Source organism: Archocentrus centrarchus, chromosome 7 (genome assembly GCF_007364275.1).
Source record: "Archocentrus centrarchus isolate MPI-CPG fArcCen1 chromosome 7, fArcCen1, whole genome shotgun sequence".
In the NCBI taxonomy this organism is placed as follows: domain Eukaryota; kingdom Metazoa; phylum Chordata; class Actinopteri; order Cichliformes; family Cichlidae; genus Archocentrus; species Archocentrus centrarchus.
This window is the reverse complement of record NC_044352.1, coordinates 9,196,101-9,216,179: the sequence shown is the minus strand read 5'-3', so window position 1 is coordinate 9,216,179 and position 20,079 is coordinate 9,196,101. Positions and strand designations below refer to the sequence as shown.

Here is a 20,079-nt window from a genome sequence, read left to right as displayed (position 1 = left end):
CGGTGTGTTTCCCAAATCCAAACTGGGAGCAGGTTCCACAGAAGAGGGGCCTGAAAGCTGAAGGCTCTGCCTCCCATTCTACTCTTAAGTATCCTAGAAACCACAAGTAAGCCAGCAGTCTGAGAACGAAGAGGTCTATTGGGGTAATACAGTACTATGAGGTCTTTGAGATAAGCTGGGGCCTGGTTATTCAAGACCTTGTATGTGAGAAGAAGAATTTTAAATTCAGTGCTGGATTTAAAGGCAAACACGGGAAAATAAATGCACCATGAAATTTATTTCAGACACATTTCCAAGATATTGTATATAATATTGGCACAACACAGCATTCAAAATTTGCAAAGCAAATAATATAATAAAAAAAAGATTCACAAACAGAACACAACCTTTACATCTTGTATTTCAGACGCACTGTGCATGTTCTTGTAGAAGGCACAGGAAGCAATGACATGTTACATTTTACACTTTGCACAAATCAGCAACACAGAACGATTAGCATTTCCTCTTTGTAGGGGTAACTAGAAAGTAGGCGAAAGGCTTGCAAGAAATGTTGTGCTGAAGTTAATGTCATTCTAAGCTTCCAAAGCAAGAAAATGGTAAACAATAAAGTGCCAGCTTTTCAGACATACATGTGGTGTGCTGAAAACCAAAAACTTGTGAGAATATTCAAGTACAAAAGGTTCAGCATCTCATCACACAAACAAGCTTAAATGTCTTTACAGCTGAGTCACCAGTAAGCTTTTTTTTCTTTGCACGGTTCCTCTAATAAGGTGCTTTCATGTTGTCTACTGCTATTTGCGATCAACACTTCCTTCTCTCGAAACTAGCCACAGAAATTACACATCACCAACAGCGCTGGGTCGTGGTGAGAATCATTTAAAGTAATAGTACAAAGTACAGTGAGGTATCGGCATGAGAAAATACAGTACATATTTGGTGTGAAACGCAAAAACAAACATGCCCATCTTAATGTAATTATTCTGAATGGAATGTGTCACCAACCAAAAACTGCTGAACTTAAACAGGATCCTCAACACAACTTGCCTGTAGCTGTAGGTTCAGATAGAGCAATACACAATCATGACGTTACCTCAGCATCATCAGCTTATATAATTCAGTGCATTTAATTTAACACCCTGCTGAGGTTACAAATTACACAATTTCAGCACTCATCTCTAATAGATGATAATGGATTCATCTCATTTTTAAATCCTGTTGACTGCAAATGCAAAGGCTTCTTTTTTGTGGTAAATCATTTGAGTAGAGATGATCATACAGGTTTTTTTTTTTCTTTTCCCCTCTCCCTTAAATCTAAAATTCTTGCCAGGAACAGCTTTAAAAAGTTTTTTCCTTTCCAAAATGAAGCTGTTGAAAACCCCTTGGGATGTTTTGCTTTTCAGTGCACTTAAGAGAGCAAAAACAGAACAACAGACAGCACGGCGCTTCCTGTCAGTGGTGGCTGGGACCACTTGGGTAGTTTGCAGAGAGAAATACAATGCTGTGCAAAAGCAGCGACACCTCTGACTCTGCAAAAATTAAACAAAGGAGGAAAAAAGTGTCAGAATAGGCTAAAGGATTAGTGCAACATTTGGAGAGTGCCTAAAAGGTCTTTAAAAGCATTACTTCAGACAAAAAAAGCCCTTAAATGTACCACAAAGCCTGATACTAAAGTCACAAAAGGCAGTGGATATTTTCTCTTTCCTATTGTTGAGAGAAAAATCAGGACCTTTTTTAAAATGTGTGGCAATAATGTGCATTTATCACATAAGCTACCATGCAGATTTAGCCTCTGGCCAGTTTTTCAGGGCTTCCGGTAAATCAAACTGAGCCAAGATTTTTGTGTCTGTCCATTGTTTAAGAATGCAGATTGTCTCACTGTCAGACAATAGCTGATGGTTTCCAGATGCAAATGCAGCAAATGCAATCCCTCTTTTGCTCTCCTTGTGGACTGTACTTGGATGCAAACCAAACCCTGCTCAAATGTAACTATCAGTTGAACCTGAACTATGAGAGGAAACAAAAAAGGTGCCAGTGTCAAAAAAAAACCAATAAAAATAAAATCTTATCCCTTGCCTGCAAATTCTGCATATTCATATGCAGAATCTGTTTGTACAGATTATGCATCTATAAACTTGTGCAGCAGCAGATTATACAGGCTGTTCAATCTGTTTGGTTGAGCCCTATCAGCTGTGTAACACTTCTGCAAACGCTGACCAGTGCATCTAGAAAGTTCACCGACTTCCATCCAGGGCCATTCACTAAACAATTCAATGTAACTGGCACAGGTATTGCTGAATTATATTGAATTCTGATAAACAACAGACGCTGTAAGAATTTCGTCGATATTGAGAAGTTAAACAAATTCCAATTAAATGCCTTTTGTATTTTTTAATATTTACCTTTAAAGTAAATTCCTGCATCAGTGAATATTGTATTAACATTCACAGATACGAGTTACGGACAGAAACATACTTTATATTCAAATATGAATTAAATAGTTTTCTGTTGTCAACGTGTGTTCCTAAGTGATACTGTTTTTACTTGTGCAACTTTGATACTACTGCAGCACACTGAAGGAGGAAAAGCTTGGTTAACATTCATATTGAGCATTTAAAGTCATGGCGCCTTATCTGATGTTAGATAAAAATCCTCCATGCAACATATTTCATCAGCCATGACATGTTAGGTGCTCTTCAAGGAAAAGGTTTCAGTCTACAAACTTTAAGTGGAGCGCCATCTGTTGGAATCAAGTTAAATAGAAGTACAGACTCATTCCCATCATTAAAGATTTAATAACTTAATACAACCTTTAATTCTTTTTAAGGGGGTTCATTTAGTTTTTCTTTTATGACCTCAGGGGGCTTAACAGAGATGCTCCGTGAGACGGTGCCTCCCCTGCACAAGATTCTGGCCGCGTGTTACACAAGAGGACGTTCAGTCTATTATATACATCCAATTAGATGTGCAGCAAATACTTCCACTACCCACAGCACCCACATCAACTCTAAACTGAGGTTCCAATATGAGCAAAAAGATAAATTAACTTGGATTATTTTACAACTGGGTAACCCATCCATCAATTTGCTACCACATATGTGGGCTGGCTCATGATCTATTGGGTGTATTGGTATGTGTGAATGTGACCTATTGACCTATTTATTTTCTGTCATTCTCAGCACTGCTGTTGCTGAAGAAAAAGTCGAGCTATTGTCATAGCCTTGGCGTCGTCTGTTCTACAAAATTTTAATGTTGGCCATAACTCAGGAACGGTGCTACCTAGAATGTCCAAAGTAGCACTGTAGATGGATCTACTAAAAATATCAGATGAATTTGAATCTCAGTGACCTTGACCTAAAGGTAAAGGTCAGAGGTCAAGATTTCTGAAAATTTTGTGAACATAACTCGAAGAATGTGACCTAAGATGTTCAAATTCACACCATAGATGACTGGGGATCAAGCCAGACCCATCAAACTTCAGACACTTGTTCACTGACTTTACTATAACAGCACTTTGGTGCCAGAAAATCTACCAGAGAAAACGAAAAAAGGACATTAAAAAAAAATCTGTACTATAAACCCAAATGATACCTTTCAATGAGCAGGACACCTGAAGCCACTGGGACAACCACTCACGACACTGGTTAACACCAAGAAGGTCGGCATTGAGCCCCCTTACATAACAAGCCTGAAAGGAGGAAAACAAAGTATTCATAACATGGCTTACAAAGGACTGTACACTGACTCAGTATAAACTCAAGCAGAGTGACGGACCTGTCTGAGTTCAGAGTCACTCAGCTGGTGGACACCCAGCCTGCTGAGGGCACGGTCCAACTGGAGCAGTTCCAGGCCATGGCTGCTCAGCCGTTGACCAATCAAGAAACCAGGGAGCCGGGGGGTCAGGAAGAGCAGCGGGCTGATGTGTCTCTGATTAGCCATCAAGAAAGTTGAATACAAAGGCTTTACTAATGGTTTTGCATTTAGTGATAACAGAGAGAAATGTATCTGTGCAGAATGTGAGAGAAGACTGGAATAGTTTCACTGACCATGTGATCAATGCTCATCCTCTTTATACCCAAAGGGGGTCTAGAAAACAGACTTCGAACGGCAAGGATTTCAGACACTTTGGGGTTTGCTCCACTCTGTACCTGAAAATAAACCAAACACATAAGTACAGGTCAGAAATTAACAGATATGCACACTTTACAGCCAGGTTTTGTGGCATTTAAGTACCATGAAAACATGAATAGTTTTTAATTTAAACAAAAGAATTGTGGAATTCTAATTAAAAGAAATGTCAGGAGCACATTTTTTTTTATCCTCACCCATTAGTCATTTATCCCAGCTAGTTGCCTAATGTGTGAGGTGAAAAACTGTAAATGAATACAGTGTTTTGTTTTTCTGCAAAATGATCCATTGTCTCATTTAGAGGTGGGATACATTAGGTAGCAAGTGAAGAGTCAGTTCTCAAAGTCAACATGCTGATGGAAGTGAGAAAAATGGACAGTGTAAGAATAACTGACAGAATTTGTGATGGCCAGATGATTGGGTCAGAGCATCTTCAAACCACAGGTTATAGGCACCCAAGAAAGGTCCCAGGACGCAGAGATATGTAGCCTGCTACATCGAGCATTATAACCACAGACCAGTCATAGTGCTCATGATCACCGCTCTCTACCAGTAAAAGCAACTAAATCATCAGTTGGATGGCCTTCATGTGAGCATGTGAGGAACCCGAAGGAGAGTTCAAAGTGTCTCCTGCTTCTTGAGCTCTCACTCCAAATGAACATTGGTGTCTTATTCATGAAAGCCCCAAGTTGCAACAGAGAGGACTTAGGCGCTTTTAACGTTGTGGCTGTATTTTGCAAACAGAAAGCAGTACTGTTACACATTTCTGATGCTTACTTTTGCACACAGATCCTTAAGTTGTCTCTGTAGGTGACCATTTTTGACCTGCTGACTCGTGTACTCAAGCTCTTTGAGGACTGGCGAGTGGTGCTGAGCTCTGAGGGAATGGTACACTCTCCGAAACTCCAGCTGCTGCCTGGGAGTCCAGAAGTGAGGAATCAGGAGCTGACGGGGGAAAAGGTACCTGTCAGTGAGCACGAGGGGGGTGTTAGCAAAGTGAAGAAAAGCACAATGAGTGACAAAATTATGAATGAACAAGGACAGCAACATAAGCCTGTAACTCAAATGACGGGGTTATTTCAAGAGGACTCACATCAAGACAAAAACCAGGTAGTTGGCAAAGGGAGGAATGGATATGACCACCAGCGGGATGGCCTTGATCAAGTCTCTGCGAAACTGTCAAACACAAAGTTTACAGTGATTATTTTTAAAACAACATTAGTATTTATTCATAGGGCCAGTACAGCCTGAATATTTGAAGGACAAAGTAAGAGAGGTGAGTTGAATTGGCTGAGATATGTGGTGAGGAGACTGGTAGATGGTTGGCATGACAAAGGAAGATTTAGAAGAAGAAGATGGAAACAGATGTTCCACTGCACTGACCCAAAAGAAGCAGGCAGAAATGAATAAGAGCACTGCACATACACAACACTGCTCATACTAACATTTTTGATACTGAATTCTGTTTTTCCTATTTATTATTTTAATGAATTTAATATGGTTTGTTTGCCCATTTTCATGTCAATATTTCAGTTTGCCTTTAAATTTTTAAACAATTTTGACAAGCAGTGCTATAGAATTTTTTTTTTTAATGTTTGTGTTTAATGCTTAAAGTCTGCATGCGTTCCTGCTTGGTGGTATTAGACTGATCAACAAACAAGCAGCCAAAGATTTATGATACAGAGTACCTCTTGGAAGATAACAATATGGAAGAAAACTCTTTTTTTTAAAAAAAAGGGCTTTCAAAGAGGTCACAGATAAGGTAAGCAGAGGGGAAGTTTTACTCCAGACTTCTACACAACTGAATTTCTTTTTGCAACCAAGAGTTGCCCCCTGCTGGCCAGAATGAAGGCATGAGAAGATTTCACACAGAAGCTATAGAGCCATATCATTAATCAAAAGCAAGTCTTTTTTGACTAATTACTAATTTAACAATTTTTCAGATATGACTAATTTTGGTGTATTAAAAAATAATTAATCACTGAGGTAATGATGTCTTAAAAGAATCATTAAATGTGAAAATGATGGCCATATTGACATTTAATGGTGTTTTTTTACACATCATCTCAGTGCTTAATTATTTTTTTCTACTCTGAGGCCTTCGCTGAGCTAAAAGCATTTTAATTCCTCTCATTGCTAATATGTGTAGAATATCCTGATGTATGTGTGTGCAGTGTGGTAAACAGATCCACCTGTCTGAGTTTCTCCATGTCCCTGTAAGGCAAATCCTGGAACTTTACCCCCTCAGACCACATTTTTACTTTTATCATCCTGATGTCTTTGGCATCTCGGAACAGTAGCTTGAATCCTGGAATGAGTAACAGAAACAAAACTGTTTGAATCTCAACACTATCCCTTTATTTAGAGACCAACTCCAGAGCCTTTTTTGGAAATGGCCCCAGACTAAACTTTAATGTTCAGTTTGGTCTGGGGCCACAAAATGATGCATTTATACAATTATTTTAATATTACAAACTGTATGTGGTATACAATGTTTTACTTATTAAATATATTTAAAATACAGTAAAATTAAAATGTGATTTGCAGTAGTTGAAAAAAATAAACAGCGTTTCTCGATATCGTGTGGAAGAAGGCATGATGTTATTCTTGAGTGCTTAACAACTGACTTTTTTTTTTTTCCCTTGAAACTTTACAATTTGGTGCAATCAAACTACTGTAACATAAGTTTTATAATGTTTAAACAATTAGAAACACCTCTCAATGTGCATACAAATATTTGGCCCCACTGTTGTTTTGTTCAAAGTGAAAAGAAGTAAAGCTGACAAATGAAGCAAAAACATAACTGGAAAAAAATAACAGCTTTCTTTAAATATTAAAATTTTTTTGAAAACACTTTTGTGGCCATGTTGTTAGGAGACCAGGTGAGATGATCATATTCAGGGCACAATGCTTACATGGACCATGAGGAATCTTACTATTTGTGTCCCTGTATAAATATTTTATTTTATACCCAGATGATTCTAATCACCAGTTGGGTATTAAATTATCTCCATCTCAGCCACTTTGAGCATGAAAAAAATCTTCAGAAATAAGGTGCTTAAGTGCTTCAACACACAGTTTTCCATAGTCAGGTCCCTCCAGATGTTGACCTGAATGTTGGGGTACCAGAACCCACACGGTACAGCAGCTGTGTTTTCGGAGACCTCGGGAGTCAGTAAACAGTGAACTTACCTTCCACAAAAGTGTGATAGAGCAGAAAAAAGCGGGGAAATCGCTTTTTGAGGAAAACTTCGTATTTGGTATTAGCCCGCTGGAGCGTGGAGGCGACATAGCGAGCAAAGCCTCGTCTAACTTTGGACGATGAATAGTGTCTGCACAGGGGCAACCTGTCAGGGAGGAAAGATGCTATCTGACATGAAATGGATTCAAATCTAATTCATCTGATATTAAAGAAAAAAAAATAACGGCTATGCTAGACATGTACCAATGACTATGTAATAATTACTATAACTAAAAATATCAACAAATTCCTTTACGTTTTATTTGTATATTCTAAATGTCTCTTATCAGCCGGGAGGGATAGCTAGCTTAGCAAAGGTTCAAAAGACACGAGTAAAACAAAAATGATAAATGATGGATGCGCGAACTTTAAACGGCCTCATACATACCTGAAGTGACAGAGCACGTAGGGAGAGTAAAGACCATGTGTTATCCCGTGTGTCCCGAGACCACAGTGTCGGATTAAAGACAGTTTGCTACACAGACTCGAATAGGACAGCGCCATGTTTGACAGGCAGCGCACTTACCGTAATGACGCCCGTTTAGGGCAAAGCTGAAAGGGATTCAGTTACCGTAATGAAACGAAAACGATGCCAGACTAAATTTTAGCCAGAGACGAGAGATTACAGGTTTTACACCCTTGGTTTAAACATTAATATTTTATCTCTTGTCTATGATACAGCCCAATATGTAAAATGATTGCATATTTTACAATGATTTCTTTAATAAGTGTAAATAAGCATAGATTATTGTGAATTTGATATTTAAGGAACCATCCATTTACAAAACAGGTAATGAAGAGCCTGATATAAGAAAAAAAACTGCAATTTCAACCGCATGTCTCAATTTTTCCACATTCAGTGAGTCTGTCATAACAAGTACGATAAGAGTACAAATCTACAAATTACTGACTTTCACATTGGAGTAAATATTACTGGTTTTGCATCCTTGGTTTAAATATTATTACTTTCTATGTAACATGACAAGCCTTGAAATTACAGGAGCTTGTTTCTGACCCTTAAAAAACGCCATCCATGAGGTAAAACTTCTAATTATTATTTCAAAATTTCGACTTATTAACTGGAACGTTTGATAAAATAACGTCATTTAAGTCCAGTTTTAAAATGATTAGATATATGTTATGCTGCATTCCACTTCTACTCCACCATATCTTGGATTTAAATGTTGTACTTTATTGCTCATTCAGCTTATTTGAATGTTTTAGTGTAGTTTTTTTTTTAATTGAGCTTTTTGAGTGTTTTTTTTTTCTTCAACTTTCTCAGTTATTTTGTTCTGTGAAATTGTATGAACATTATTGAGCAAAGTTGTTTTTCATACTTTGGCAGCTATAACTCAGTAATTTTCTGAACTTTTGTGATTAAACAAAGCATTTTATTTTTTTTATCATTGTTTTGCCAGTAACCTTTGTGCTTTTGCTTAAGCATTTTACTTTGAATATTGCACTTTTCCTTGTAATCAAGTAGTGTGGATTGAATGCAATTTTGTTTTAAAAACTAATTAGCTACTTCATCCCTGCGATACTATGGAAGCTTGTTTTAGCCACTTAAAAAAAAAAAAAAAAAAATGATTGTCCATAATTTCTTTGACGCTATTCTTTTGAAAGGCAGGGGCAGGCGAAATTTGCTTCCCACTAATTAACGACAGTATGAAAATATTGCTTTCACCTGTACGACGGAGTATTAGGGCCACATTGAAAAAAAAAATTAAAATGTGCATTTCGAGAATAAAGTCAAAATTTCAAGAATAAAGTCGTAATTTCGAGAAAAAAAGTCAAAATACTATTTCGAGAATAAAGTCAAAATTTCGAGAATAAAGTCCTAATTTCGAGAAAAAAGTCAAAATACTATTTCGAGAATAAAGTCGAAATTTCGAGAATAAAGTCGTTTCAAGTCAAACAGCTGCCACGCGACGTCTGCTATACCCTCTCCAGTATGCCTTGCGTGGATGAGTTAGTGAAACTATATTTCAAAATCGGTTTTAGTAATAAGGAAATTCTTTCTCTTTTAGCGCATAAACACGGTGTAGTTATAAGTATAAGGACGTTGAAGAGATGGTGCAGAAATCTGTGTCTAGTCAGAAGGAAAAATCACACAGATTTGGAAGAATTGTCCGGATTTGTGCAAAATGAAATAGCTGGCAACGGACAGATGCAAGGATATCGGTGGTTACACCTTCGTGCATTACAGAGGGGGTATGTTGCATCACAAGACACAATAAGGCAGCTGATCAAGTTGTTTGATCCTGAAGGTGTGGAGCTCAGGCGGGCGCGCCGTCTGAGACGCAGGCATTACCGTAATAAAGGCCCAAATCCTCTGTGGCACATGGATTCGTACGATAAACTGAAGCCCTATGGCATTGGCATCAATGGCTGCATTGATGGTTTTAGTCGCTATGTTGTGTGGATGGAAGCCTACAGAACAAACAACGACCCAAAGGTGATTGCTGATTACTTCATCACATCTATTGCGCGCTTGGGAGGATGTCCGGAGCGTCTGCGCGCTGACAGGGGGACAGAAAATGGACATGTTGAAAACATGCTTGTCTTTTTGCGAAGGAACCACACTGACAGTTTTGCAAGAGACCGAAGTTTTGTCTATGGGCGCAGCACCGCAAACCAGCGTATTGAGTTTTGGTGGGGAATCTTGAGAAAACAAAGTGCACAGTTTTGGATCAATCTTTTCCAAACTCTCCAAGATGATGGGCATTTCTCCGGTGATTTTTTGGATAAAAGCTTAATTCAGTTCTGCTTCCTAAACCTTGTTCAGGTACGTTTCCGAGCTCATTACCCTTGCTTTCGTTATCCACATCTTCCATCATAAAGTCAGCATTGTTTTAATTAGAGCATATTTGGAATATTAATATTTGGTATTGGAGCGCATAATTCTCAAAAAATTCGCACACCTGACTATTTTTATTAGGACTATGCGCGCAACAGCAGCAACAGAAAAATTAAAAGCTTCAGTATGATGTTTTCGTTATCTTTTTATTCAGGACGAACTTAATGAAGTCGTGACAACCTGGAATTCCCACAAAATAAGGCCAAAGGCGGGTCACGGGGTGACTGGAGGCCGTCCTGTTTTGATGTACACACTTCCAGAGATGCATGGCGCTGAAGACTGTCTTAAGACTATTGATTTGGAGGAGCTGGCCCTATGTAAGGAGGAGTGCACCCCCAAAAGCCAGTACCCCTGTGATGAAACTGTATTTGATCTCTGCTGTCTTCTAATGCAGGAAAAAGGATGGGATGCTCCAAGAGATGCATTTTCTGCTGCTGAATTGTACTTGTTACTAAGAAATGAAATACTGCTAAATATTTAAGGCAGGATAGTCCTCTAAGGACGTTAATTGGTGTGAGCTGTCAGATTTCAGAAGCCTGGTACTGAAACCATGAAGTCCTCTAAATGTGGACAATTTAACAGAGTATAAAAGCTATTTCTACCCATAACATGGGCCTACTTGTAAAACTTTATTTTCACAATGAAAGTATTCCTTTTTTCCCCTCTGACTACCTTAATCAGTGTTTGCTGTGAAGGAGCGATGTATATATGAAGGCTGAAATAATTTGTGGTGGGTTAATTATGCTTTTATTCTTCAATTTAATTTGTGTTAAACTGTCAAGGACTGACTCAACATGAAGGTTACCATAACAGTCTACAAGAATATTGTCTGTAACAATGGCACAACATGCTGGAGTATTAAAAGATTGTATTGTAGAGGATGCAATGTGCACTTAATTTCCTGCAAAATTACTCAGGTGCCAGTCACTAGACACAAAATCTTTAAATAGAAAACTCTTTATTTCACTAACTTTTTGTGCTATCAACTAGCTATTAAGTCTTGATTATTAACTTAACTGATTGTTAAACAGATCATACAGAAATGAAACTGGTGCACTTTTAAAAACATCAAATTATGAACATTCTTTGGTGCATTTGTAAAGAAAATTAAGATAACATAAAAAGAAATAACAATTTCCATTACTTTAAAATGACAAAAAAAATTAAAAAAAAATAGCATGGCATACTCCCAGAATTAATATGATTTGTGCAGTTACAGATCAATCATGTAAAACTTGTGGCTTCATCACAGTTGTCCTGTGTGTACTTGGGAAACCATATCCTAAGGCACAAAACTGAAATACATTTTTGCAGCAGCAGTTCAATGCAGTTCAGTGACTATATGAAGAAAAAATACATTGTCTAAATTATGAACATACTAAGCAACATAAAACCCTGAAGATGTAACAATGGGAAATGTCACATGAACGGGAAATCTTACATGTGCACATTCACAAATATTGATTAGCCAATTGAAAAGCATAGGAATCCCTTGGAGGATGTAATTGGTATTCACATTAGCTTGCTGTAGCTGCTTAGAACAGATGTAAACGTGTCTATTCACAAGAGTCTGCACATGTTGGTTTTATTTTACAATAACTTTAAATAAAATATGATGCTCACCTACCATATCAAGTGCAGATTCAATCCAACAATATTTTGTCAGTGAAGATTTGAAAAGTATCAATAAGGTCCTAACTGTCTGTTATTTACATTTATTTTATATGAATCACTTATTACAATTTTGTAATAAAATCTACACACAAAGACATGTCATTTCCAATTCAGCACCTTTTAAAACAGATATGCAGTTGCTGATAGCTTAGAACCCAGCTTGTGAGAAATGTACTTGAAGTGGCCCTGTAAAAACAGATATCAGAAAAGTCCAGTATAGGCCACTAGTATAACCGGACAGAACAGATGAGACTTGAAGACAAAGTACACCTAAGAAAAGGAAATAAACAGTTGTAGGTGTTTCTATCGGTTAACTAAGGCTGTGATCTTTTTCACCATTTTAAACTTATTAGCCTGGCAACAGCATAGCCAGAATTATGGCTAAGGGGCCACATAATAATGCTACACAATATCCATCACCCAAATGTTGCTTTCAAGAATTTCGTTGAATTCAGCACGAAAGTCAGGGAAATTTTCGTAGCTATCAGGTAGCTGTAGGAACATGCCACATGTTCGTCCTATTGGACGTCTTGTAAAATCAGACATTACTGTAAACTCCACAGTGACACTGTCTGACACAATCAAATCAGAACCTGTGCAGAATCTCAGAAACTTCCCTAGTTTTTCTTCATTGAGTTCTCTGATATACCTTTTGAGATGATGCTCAACCTCTTTTTGCTTTGCTGTCATATCACCTGGAAACTTTAACAGCCTTGTCACCTTTTTAGATGTGGGTTTAAGGTCATCGTACATCTTCCTTAGCTTCTCATAATGCAGACTGATTTGTGGTTTTGCAATATCCCTCCAACAATCAATTACAAACATTGGCTTTTGCACAAGTTCTTTGTGTGAAATTTCAATCAAAATTGATTGTAGATTTTCTGCTGAGGCTCTTCTTCTGCACTCATAGTTGTCAAGGACCTCAAGAAGGTCATCAGCTTCAATGGAAGAGAAGTCCTGTAAAGCCTGTCTGAGGATCTCTCGCTCCTGGCAGCTTACAAACTGAAGAAAGACTTCTGTCAGGTCACTGTACACTACTCCAAATAACATCTCCTCAACAAAAGGGGATGCAAGCTTGATGGGAAGGTAGTGGCAATCTTGGTATCCTCTCAAGAAAATTCTGCCAATAGCTTTCCAGGTGTCAGCCTTGAAATCATGTCTGATGAAGGGCACTTTCACCGATGTACCAAGAGTGCAACGATCATAGAATTCTTGCCAAAAGGCACTAAAGATATCTCTGAGTACCCCTGAGCCACTACCAGCTTCCTCAGAATTATCTGGAAGTAGTCGCCTCACTGTCAGTTGTGTAGTCAGAGTGTCTGGGTCAGAAAATGCTTCAATCATATCATTGAAACAATTTGCGTGGTGTATGGTTAGCATTTTTGTTTGAGGTGAATGGTCAGGTGTTTCAGGCTGATAAATCAGTGTGTCAGCATTATCAAAATCATCTTCTGGATTTGGGCCAAATGTAATTTCTGGGTCAGAGATATTATGTGGATTTTCTCCCAGTGTTACATAGTCGTGAAGAACAACTGCATCATCTGATAATATCTCTGGTAAGATAAAATGGACCTCTGAAGCCACCATGGTGCCGAAGAAAAGGACTGGCTGTCAGAAAATTCAATAATGTCATCCTGGCCATCAAAGTTAGAATTAACATCAGTGTGTTCTGATTCAGTAGAAGAAACATCTACAACTGATTGTTGCTTTGTGGCAATGTAGAAACGCAGCATGGGAAGTTTGATGGTGTCATATATTGTGCCAATTGAGATGTCACCAGATAAGGAATTTTGCTGAAAATCCCAAACATCAAATGTGAAGTCTGATTCATGGCCTTTACTTGAAACACCATTTGGGAAAAAAAGACTTTTCCCTTCTTTCAGGATGTCATTATATCCACCACTGATGTTCATAACAACTTTTCTGGTCCCTCCTCCTTGCTTTGCTCTAACCTGTTTGATTTCAGTATTGTCTTGGTGTATCCAACCTATCTCAACAGTCCGTCTAATGACTCTTCGTCTAGAGTTGGATTTAGAGGTTTTAGGCTCCTCTTCACTTTGTTTGGTTTCCTTTCTTAGTTTCATTTTTTCTCTGAGCTTTTAAAAAAGGCCCATTTTTCGCTTTGAGACAGGTTTCTGATTTTTGCAAAAATTAAAAAGAGCAATTCTGTCTCCATATGAGGGAATGTAGTTAGCCAAAGCTGAATCGTCCATAAGCAAGATGACATCCCTGTCGATCTGTGAAGAATAGGAAAACCACGATAAGGATCATTTGTCATATGTATGCAGAAAACTTTGGAAAGAATCTGCAAATTCATTTGAACAAACTCATGGCATCTTACTCAGGTCATTATACTAAATGGTTGATTATATAGCAAATGATTTGTATGTTATGAATGTAGCCTAACCTTTGTGTGCAATTTGTGACTTTGGGAGATAAGTAAATTAAATGTAAATGTCCATCCACCCATTTTCTTCAGCTTATCTTAGAGCAGAAGGCAGGGTACACCCTGTACAGGTTGCCAGCCTGTAGCAGGGCTAACACAGAGAGAGAGAGAGCGAGAGAGAGAGAGAGAGAGAGAGAGAGAGACAACCATTCACACCTATGGGCAATTTAAAATCCTAAATAGAACCCTAACCCCACTAAGTGCATGTCTTTGGCCTGTGAAAGAAAACTGAAGAACACCCACACAAACTCCACGCAAAAAGGTTTGCCAAGGTGGACTCGAACCCAGACCGTCTCACTATGAGACAACAGTTCTAACCACCACACCACCTTTCTGCCCTCAAAATAAATGTAATTTGTAGAAATATACCAACAAAATTATTCAAATGAATTTAAATTTAAAGTTCAAACATTCAAATTCATTCAAACAACAAAAATAGCCCACTAAATTTAGAACCACAAACTATCATCTTATATGGCTAAATTAAATATTAAAATGCAATAACTTGCATTAAATCCATTAATGGTATATTAACATCCCAGGAATAGTTGTGTCAGGGAGGGCATCTGGTGTAAAAATCTTAAAGATAAAATATGTATTTCCATTTGCTGTGGCAACCCGTTATGAACAAGGGAGCAGCTGAAAGAATGACAGCAACAAGATAAGCAGAAAATGGAAGGATTGGTGTATTTAAACTAGTAAGTAGTTAACTAGGTGTGTCCTATTTCTATCATTTCGCAACCAAGTCAATATTGAAGAAAAACAGTCACCAAACTATCCCAGTCCAACAATGTATGGATATATCTGTATAGTCTTTCATTCACCTCTGTTGTATATCATTGTCATATCATAAATAATAGATTGACATTTTTTACAGTGGAGCATTTACAAGTGGTAGTGGAAGAAAAGCCTGAATATAAAATCCCTAAAAATGCAAATGAAAACTGGCTGTTATATTGAAATGACCTAATTTGCGGGGCCTCTGCATCTTAAGTTATTATAGCATACACTTTTCCCCGGTTGCATTCTCAGAGAATACCATGATTCACTTGCAGGTTATAGTTGGCTACCCTGTCTGTGTCTCTGTCACATCGCACCTTTTGCTCCTCGATTAGTGTGAGTGCTTCTTCTGGAACCCCCCGATCACGTAGGAAATCTGTCACGGTGATTGCCATTTTTGTCAGTTTCAGAGAAGCGGTTCTCTTCCAGAGTATGGTCCTTTAAACAGATCTAAAAGAGTCACAGGATGTTAACATAAGCAATTAGTTTAAGATGATGACAACTAATAAAAACAAAGTGTACCGTCTGTGATAGCATCTTGCAATTTTAGCTAGCTTGGCCAGTAGATTTTGGCTGCTTGTCACTTTTTATGTGGGAGATTATGAGCGGAGGAATAGCATTGTACTCAAGATTTACATACCGCGTGTGGCTATCAGTCAACAATACAACATGAACACTTCACTTACCTTCTCTCTTCATTAATGTTCACACTCTGGCAGGTAGTGGTCACTTTCCTCACTTAATTTCATGGCCTGTGGGATGTAATACGACGTCTTGACGTTTTGACTTTTTTCTCGAAATTTCGACTTTATTCTCGAAATTTTGACTTTATTCTCGAAATAGTATTTTGACTTTTTTTCTCGAAATTACGACTTTAATCTCGAAATTTTGACTTTATTCTCGAAATAGTATTTTGACTTTTTTTTCTCGAAATTACGACTTTATTCTCGAAATTTTGACTTTATTCTCGAAATGCACAATTTAATTTTTTTTTTTCAATGTGGCCCTAATACTCCTTCGTACTCCTGAGTACCTTTGCTCGAAAAATTTATCCAATTAGCTGCTTCGTCCATGAGGGATCACGTGACTTTAGCGAGGTTTAAAGTAGTCTGTGTGTGCAGTTGAAATCGTTTGCGGCTCAAGAACAGCGGAAAGGAGCACGTTTTTTTGCGGTAACGTTAAACTCGGTCCAAACTTTATCCAAATCATTTGCTGTAAACTTCACCAAACAATGTTTGGGTGTTTAAAGTGAACGGTTTAGCCGTTCTCTCTCACGCAATTTGTGGTTTAGTTGCTAAGCAGCTTGCAAATTTTTGCTGGCAAACTGCGAAATTTAGTAACTTTTATGTGCGTGTCTTTGAGCTAGGTACTGCCTTATTTTAGACTTAAAGCTTTGCTTTCTGTTAGCCAAACGTGGTACTCGGGGCGAATTTTGACCTGAAAACTAACCAGAAAACCGTAAAACGTTCAAATCTGGTGTTAAGGAGTTATGGAGTACATGGACGTGTAATTTTGTTTCAGCTTGAAGCTATTAGTTTCATCAAGTTTTCTTGACCAGAAAGTAGTTTAATAGCGTTAGGAAAAGCCAAAGCTACAATCCATGGCGGCCAAGGCAATCAACAAATGAAAGTCAGTTAGTTTAGAAACAAACTATTCTGTTATAAAGCTGTTTTCTCAGCTCTTGCCATACTTTTCTGTGTAATGCACTTTAAGATTAGTTTTCCATTGATGTGGTAAAACAGTGCACGCTATCGGCGTAGTTAATCGGGTGTAACTTCATTATTTGTGGCTTTGTTATCAAAATTAAAAATTTTTTTTCCTATGCTTTCTATCTCTACGTGTTTCAGATGTAACTGAAAGAATACATATTTTTGTAACATACCTGCTGAGGTGATTAAAAAAAAAATGTGGCAGACCTGTGGGGTTACTATGGTTATGCATTTTTTGAGTGCTGCATCATGTGTTTCCACTACTAACCTGCAGGCATTTTGGTTTAACCTTTTTTTTGGGGGGGGGGGGGGCACGCAGGCTGCCTGCAAGCAGTAAACCTCAACCACAGATGGCGAGCAACATGAAGTCTGGCACAACTACTACTCCATCCAGGACTCCTCATGCAGAGGGAGCACAAGAAGAAAATGGTAAAACTGTTCACTTTTAAGCAGTTGCCAGTTATTTAAATATTGAGTAGTTCATGTGTTTGCCCCCTAAAAGATAAAGGAAATGCTGACCCAGAAAAACTTCTGCAGTGTCCCTTTGACAAAAGCCACCAAATCCGGACCTGCCGCTTTCCTTACCATCTCATAAAGTGTAGGAAGGTGAGTCAAGTGCAGGCTTCTTAAAATTTAAGTCTTAAATTGTTTACTTTTACTTTAGTTCCGGTCAAACTGGGCTTATAAATATTTGATTCGAAAGTGTTTGGTTTCAGTGTTGGCCTCTATAAGAGGGTTTAGCCTTGGCAGTAGGTATTACATCCCAAGTTTCAACAGGTGCACCAAAGAAAGTTTGACAAGTGTGACCCAATTAAGATTCATACTAAAGCCTGAGAATAATTTTTCTTAAATTTTACCTGTAAAATATAATTTTGTCTATTTTGTTCAGTTAAAGGCTTTTTTACTTTTTCATTGTAGTTAACAATTTACTGTCTGCTGCTAACTAAAAAATTTTAGCTTAATTTCTAAGACTGCTGTGAAGTAACTTGGGTTTTGTGAGTAGCTGATCTCAGTATTTAGTTGCATTTGGTCCTAGTCACCAGTTTTAGGTGCACTTGGTTAAAATGGCCTGCATGCTGCAGCTCTGCATTAAATTGATTACTTGCAGTCTTATATTGGTGTAATGCAGTTGAGTTGTACAGCACAAGACATCCTACAGAATGATCGAACAGCTTAACCGACTCCTATGACTTTAACACACCAAACATTGAAATGCTCTCTAAAGTAGTCTGATTTCTTCTGGCTGCTGTAAATGTACACATAGCTCATGTTGAACGCTCACATTTCTGTGAAATGTTTAGAAGACTCAGAATTTTTCACTCAAGTTAGTAGGTGGATGGCAACAGTAGGTAGTGTGTGGTAGGTTTTTGGTAAGATATAGAATAGCTAGTAATCACAATTCCTAATTGTAGAGTGAAACAGTATCTGCATTGTTGGGTGGAGGAAGGAAAAACTGTTAATCTTAATGGTGAAATTGGAACTGGTCGTTAGTAATTTTCTGGCTTGAGTTGCCCTTTCTGTGACTGATGGCAAGTTTAACTGTTAATATCGTCTCTGTAGAACCATCCCAACCTGGCCAGTGAGCTGAAAACTTGCCCTTTTAATGCTCGCCATCTGGTCCACAAGCATGAGCTGGCTCACCACACTGAGACCTGTGAGGACAGAATATCTGTGGACACTGAAGAGGGTGAGATCCCCCCCCCCCCCCCTTTTCTTCCCAGCAAATTTAGTCGTGTTTGTCTTTATTTTTTTTTTTTCTGCCTCTTACAGCTGGAAGTGCAAATGGCGCTTTTAACTGGCATGTCCCAGTTAGTACTTGGATGAATCCAAACATGGCTGAAGACTGGGACGATGGTATGACTGAAAAATCTAAGTGAACCCCAAATGGGAGTGTTGGAGCTTGCGTTCTAAGTTGCCAGATGTCTGTGAGCTCAGTAAATATTTTCCACATGGGTTAATGGTCTTGTTGGTGCTTACTGAATATAACTGTTAAAAATTATGGTATTGGCATAAAAAGCTGGGTATGTATTTGATCAGGCCTACCTCATAAAGAGCCTCTGCTGTATGGCATGAAATATCCTTAAATCCACCCCTACTCATCAAATCTGGTCTTAAAACACCAGGATGGCAGTTTTTTTTTTTTTTTTTTTTTTTTTTTTGTAAAGATCAAACAGTACTTGTTAAAAAGTGAGCTCTACAGAATGTGGATTGCATGTTCCTCTTGGAGAGGCATCTATCAAACTAATTTCTTTTTAAATGAAGAATTGATCTAGAACCTTAAATGCACCTTAAGTGTTGTCACATTTTTATTTCTGAGCCCGAGTCTGAACAGTTGAGTGTCCCATCTTGCAGAAGCTGATGATGCTGCCATTCCATTTGTCTGGGGTGAAGCCAAAATGCCAGATCTGATGTAAGTCTTCTGTTTCCATCAGCACTGTACTTTGGCTGGTTCTCTGGTCTAATTTTTTTTTCTCTCCCTACAGAGAGACAAGGCCAACCAGCAATCTTGGTCCAAGTTTTAGATCACCCAGCACTCTGCCATGGCCAGGTTTTAAGCAATAGAGGTTTACTGCAAGTCCAGATGATGCACCATAGGCCTAATGGATATGTGCATAGGCATTTCTTTTAAATTTGTTCTTAAAGAGTCTAATCACTTAATGGGTAAAAGTGCCTAAATAGATTGGCTCAAAGTTTTGTGGATCCCTTTTTTTACTGACTCATGCCTTCTGCAGTCTTTTATGTTACATGTCAATTTTTTTTTTTTTTTAAATGTCATGCATCCTCACTGCTTAATAAAGCCATTTATGTGAGGAAACTTGTGGTTGAAAATTAATCACATGCTGTGTGCTTAAAGACTCCCACTTTAAAATCTAAATGGTGAGTAAATCTCTTGCAGTAAGTGTAAACCTAAATGCAAAACTGATAGTGCAACTTCTGTGTAGGAGTAACTGCTTTTGCAGTTGGTCAATTTGCTGATGCAAATTGACCATTTTCAGTTTTGGCGCCAACTTGCAGTTTTGTCCTTATAACCACTGAAATTGAATTTGGTAAGTGCTACAAAATGGCAGTCCATATAAACTCTTGCTGGCATTGTCAAATGGCAAGACTCCCCTGCCCCTCCCCCCTTGAACATTTGCAAGCTGTTACATCATTACACAGCATACAGGTGCTGGTCATAAAATTAGAATATCATGAAAAAGTTGATTTCAGTACACAGACTGATATATTTCAAATGTTTTAATTTTGA

At 38.1% G+C, this 20,079-nt stretch overlaps 4 protein-coding genes across 5 annotated transcripts; 2 read left to right on the top strand and 2 right to left on the bottom strand.

The window, feature by feature from the left end:
• Positions 1 to 258: 258 nt before the first annotated feature.
• letmd1 (LETM1 domain containing 1) lies at positions 259 to 7,886 on the bottom strand. The gene is made up of 9 exons (XM_030733674.1): positions 7,755 to 7,886; positions 7,318 to 7,472; positions 6,318 to 6,433; positions 5,219 to 5,301; positions 4,903 to 5,089; positions 4,044 to 4,145; positions 3,772 to 3,924; positions 3,589 to 3,685; positions 259 to 1,526 (listed from the first exon to the last, which is right to left on the bottom strand). The coding sequence occupies exons 1-9, from the start codon at positions 7,868 to 7,870 to the stop codon at positions 1,450 to 1,452; spliced, it is 1,086 nt and encodes a 361-aa protein (XP_030589534.1). The 5' UTR covers positions 7,871 to 7,886; the 3' UTR covers positions 259 to 1,449.
• A 1,821-nt stretch (positions 7,887 to 9,707) lies between these two features.
• On the top strand, positions 9,708 to 11,199 carry LOC115783333 (uncharacterized). The gene is made up of 2 exons (XM_030734116.1): positions 9,708 to 10,151; positions 10,378 to 11,199. The coding sequence occupies exons 1-2, from the start codon at positions 9,708 to 9,710 to the stop codon at positions 10,702 to 10,704; spliced, it is 771 nt and encodes a 256-aa protein (XP_030589976.1). The 3' UTR covers positions 10,705 to 11,199.
• Positions 11,200 to 12,125: 926 nt separating this feature from the next.
• LOC115783573 (uncharacterized) lies at positions 12,126 to 15,878 on the bottom strand. Its single transcript, XM_030734463.1, has 3 exons — positions 15,810 to 15,878; positions 15,441 to 15,573; positions 12,126 to 14,134 (listed from the first exon to the last, which is right to left on the bottom strand). Exon 3 carries the CDS (start codon positions 13,482 to 13,484, stop codon positions 12,300 to 12,302), a length of 1,185 nt encoding a protein of 394 aa, XP_030590323.1. The 5' UTR covers positions 13,485 to 14,134; positions 15,441 to 15,573; positions 15,810 to 15,878; the 3' UTR covers positions 12,126 to 12,299.
• A 286-nt stretch (positions 15,879 to 16,164) lies between these two features.
• gtsf1 (gametocyte specific factor 1) lies at positions 16,165 to 19,620 on the top strand. Of its 2 annotated transcripts, XM_030734500.1 has the most exons (7): positions 16,165 to 16,295; positions 17,152 to 17,261; positions 17,335 to 17,438; positions 18,393 to 18,519; positions 18,603 to 18,686; positions 19,185 to 19,242; positions 19,316 to 19,618. In XM_030734500.1, the coding sequence occupies exons 2-7, from the start codon at positions 17,183 to 17,185 to the stop codon at positions 19,392 to 19,394; spliced, it is 531 nt and encodes a 176-aa protein (XP_030590360.1). In that variant the 5' UTR covers positions 16,165 to 16,295; positions 17,152 to 17,182; the 3' UTR covers positions 19,395 to 19,618. The 2 variants fall into 2 exon arrangements, with proteins under 2 accessions (XP_030590360.1, XP_030590361.1); XM_030734501.1 differs by lacking the exon at positions 16,165 to 16,295 and having other exon boundaries at positions 17,146 to 17,261; positions 17,370 to 17,438; positions 19,316 to 19,620.
• The last annotated feature ends 459 nt before the right edge of the window (positions 19,621 to 20,079 follow it).

Coding starts and splice junctions, on each gene's coding strand:
- LOC115783333 (XM_030734116.1), top strand. CDS start 9,708: ATGGATTCGTACGATAAACTGAAGCCCTATGGCATTGGCATCAATGGC. Junction 10,152..10,377: donor GCTTCCTAAACCTTGTTCAG/GTACGTTTCCGA, acceptor CTTTTTATTCAG/GACGAACTTAATGAAGTCGT.
- letmd1 (XM_030733674.1), bottom strand. CDS start 7,870: ATGGCGCTGTCCTATTCGAGTCTGTGTAGCAAACTGTCTTTAATCCGA. Junction 7,473..7,754: donor TACGTGCTCTGTCACTTCAG/GTATGTATGAGG, acceptor CCTCCCTGACAG/GTTGCCCCTGTGCAGACACT. Junction 6,434..7,317: donor CTATCACACTTTTGTGGAAG/GTAAGTTCACTG, acceptor TACTCATTCCAG/GATTCAAGCTACTGTTCCGA.
- LOC115783573 (XM_030734463.1), bottom strand. CDS start 13,484: ATGGTGGCTTCAGAGGTCCATTTTATCTTACCAGAGATATTATCAGAT.
- gtsf1 (XM_030734500.1), top strand. CDS start 17,183: ATGGCGAGCAACATGAAGTCTGGCACAACTACTACTCCATCCAGGACT. Junction 18,687..19,184: donor GGCTGAAGACTGGGACGATG/GTATGACTGAAA, acceptor CCCATCTTGCAG/AAGCTGATGATGCTGCCATT. Junction 19,243..19,315: donor GCCAAAATGCCAGATCTGAT/GTAAGTCTTCTG, acceptor CTCTCCCTACAG/AGAGACAAGGCCAACCAGCA.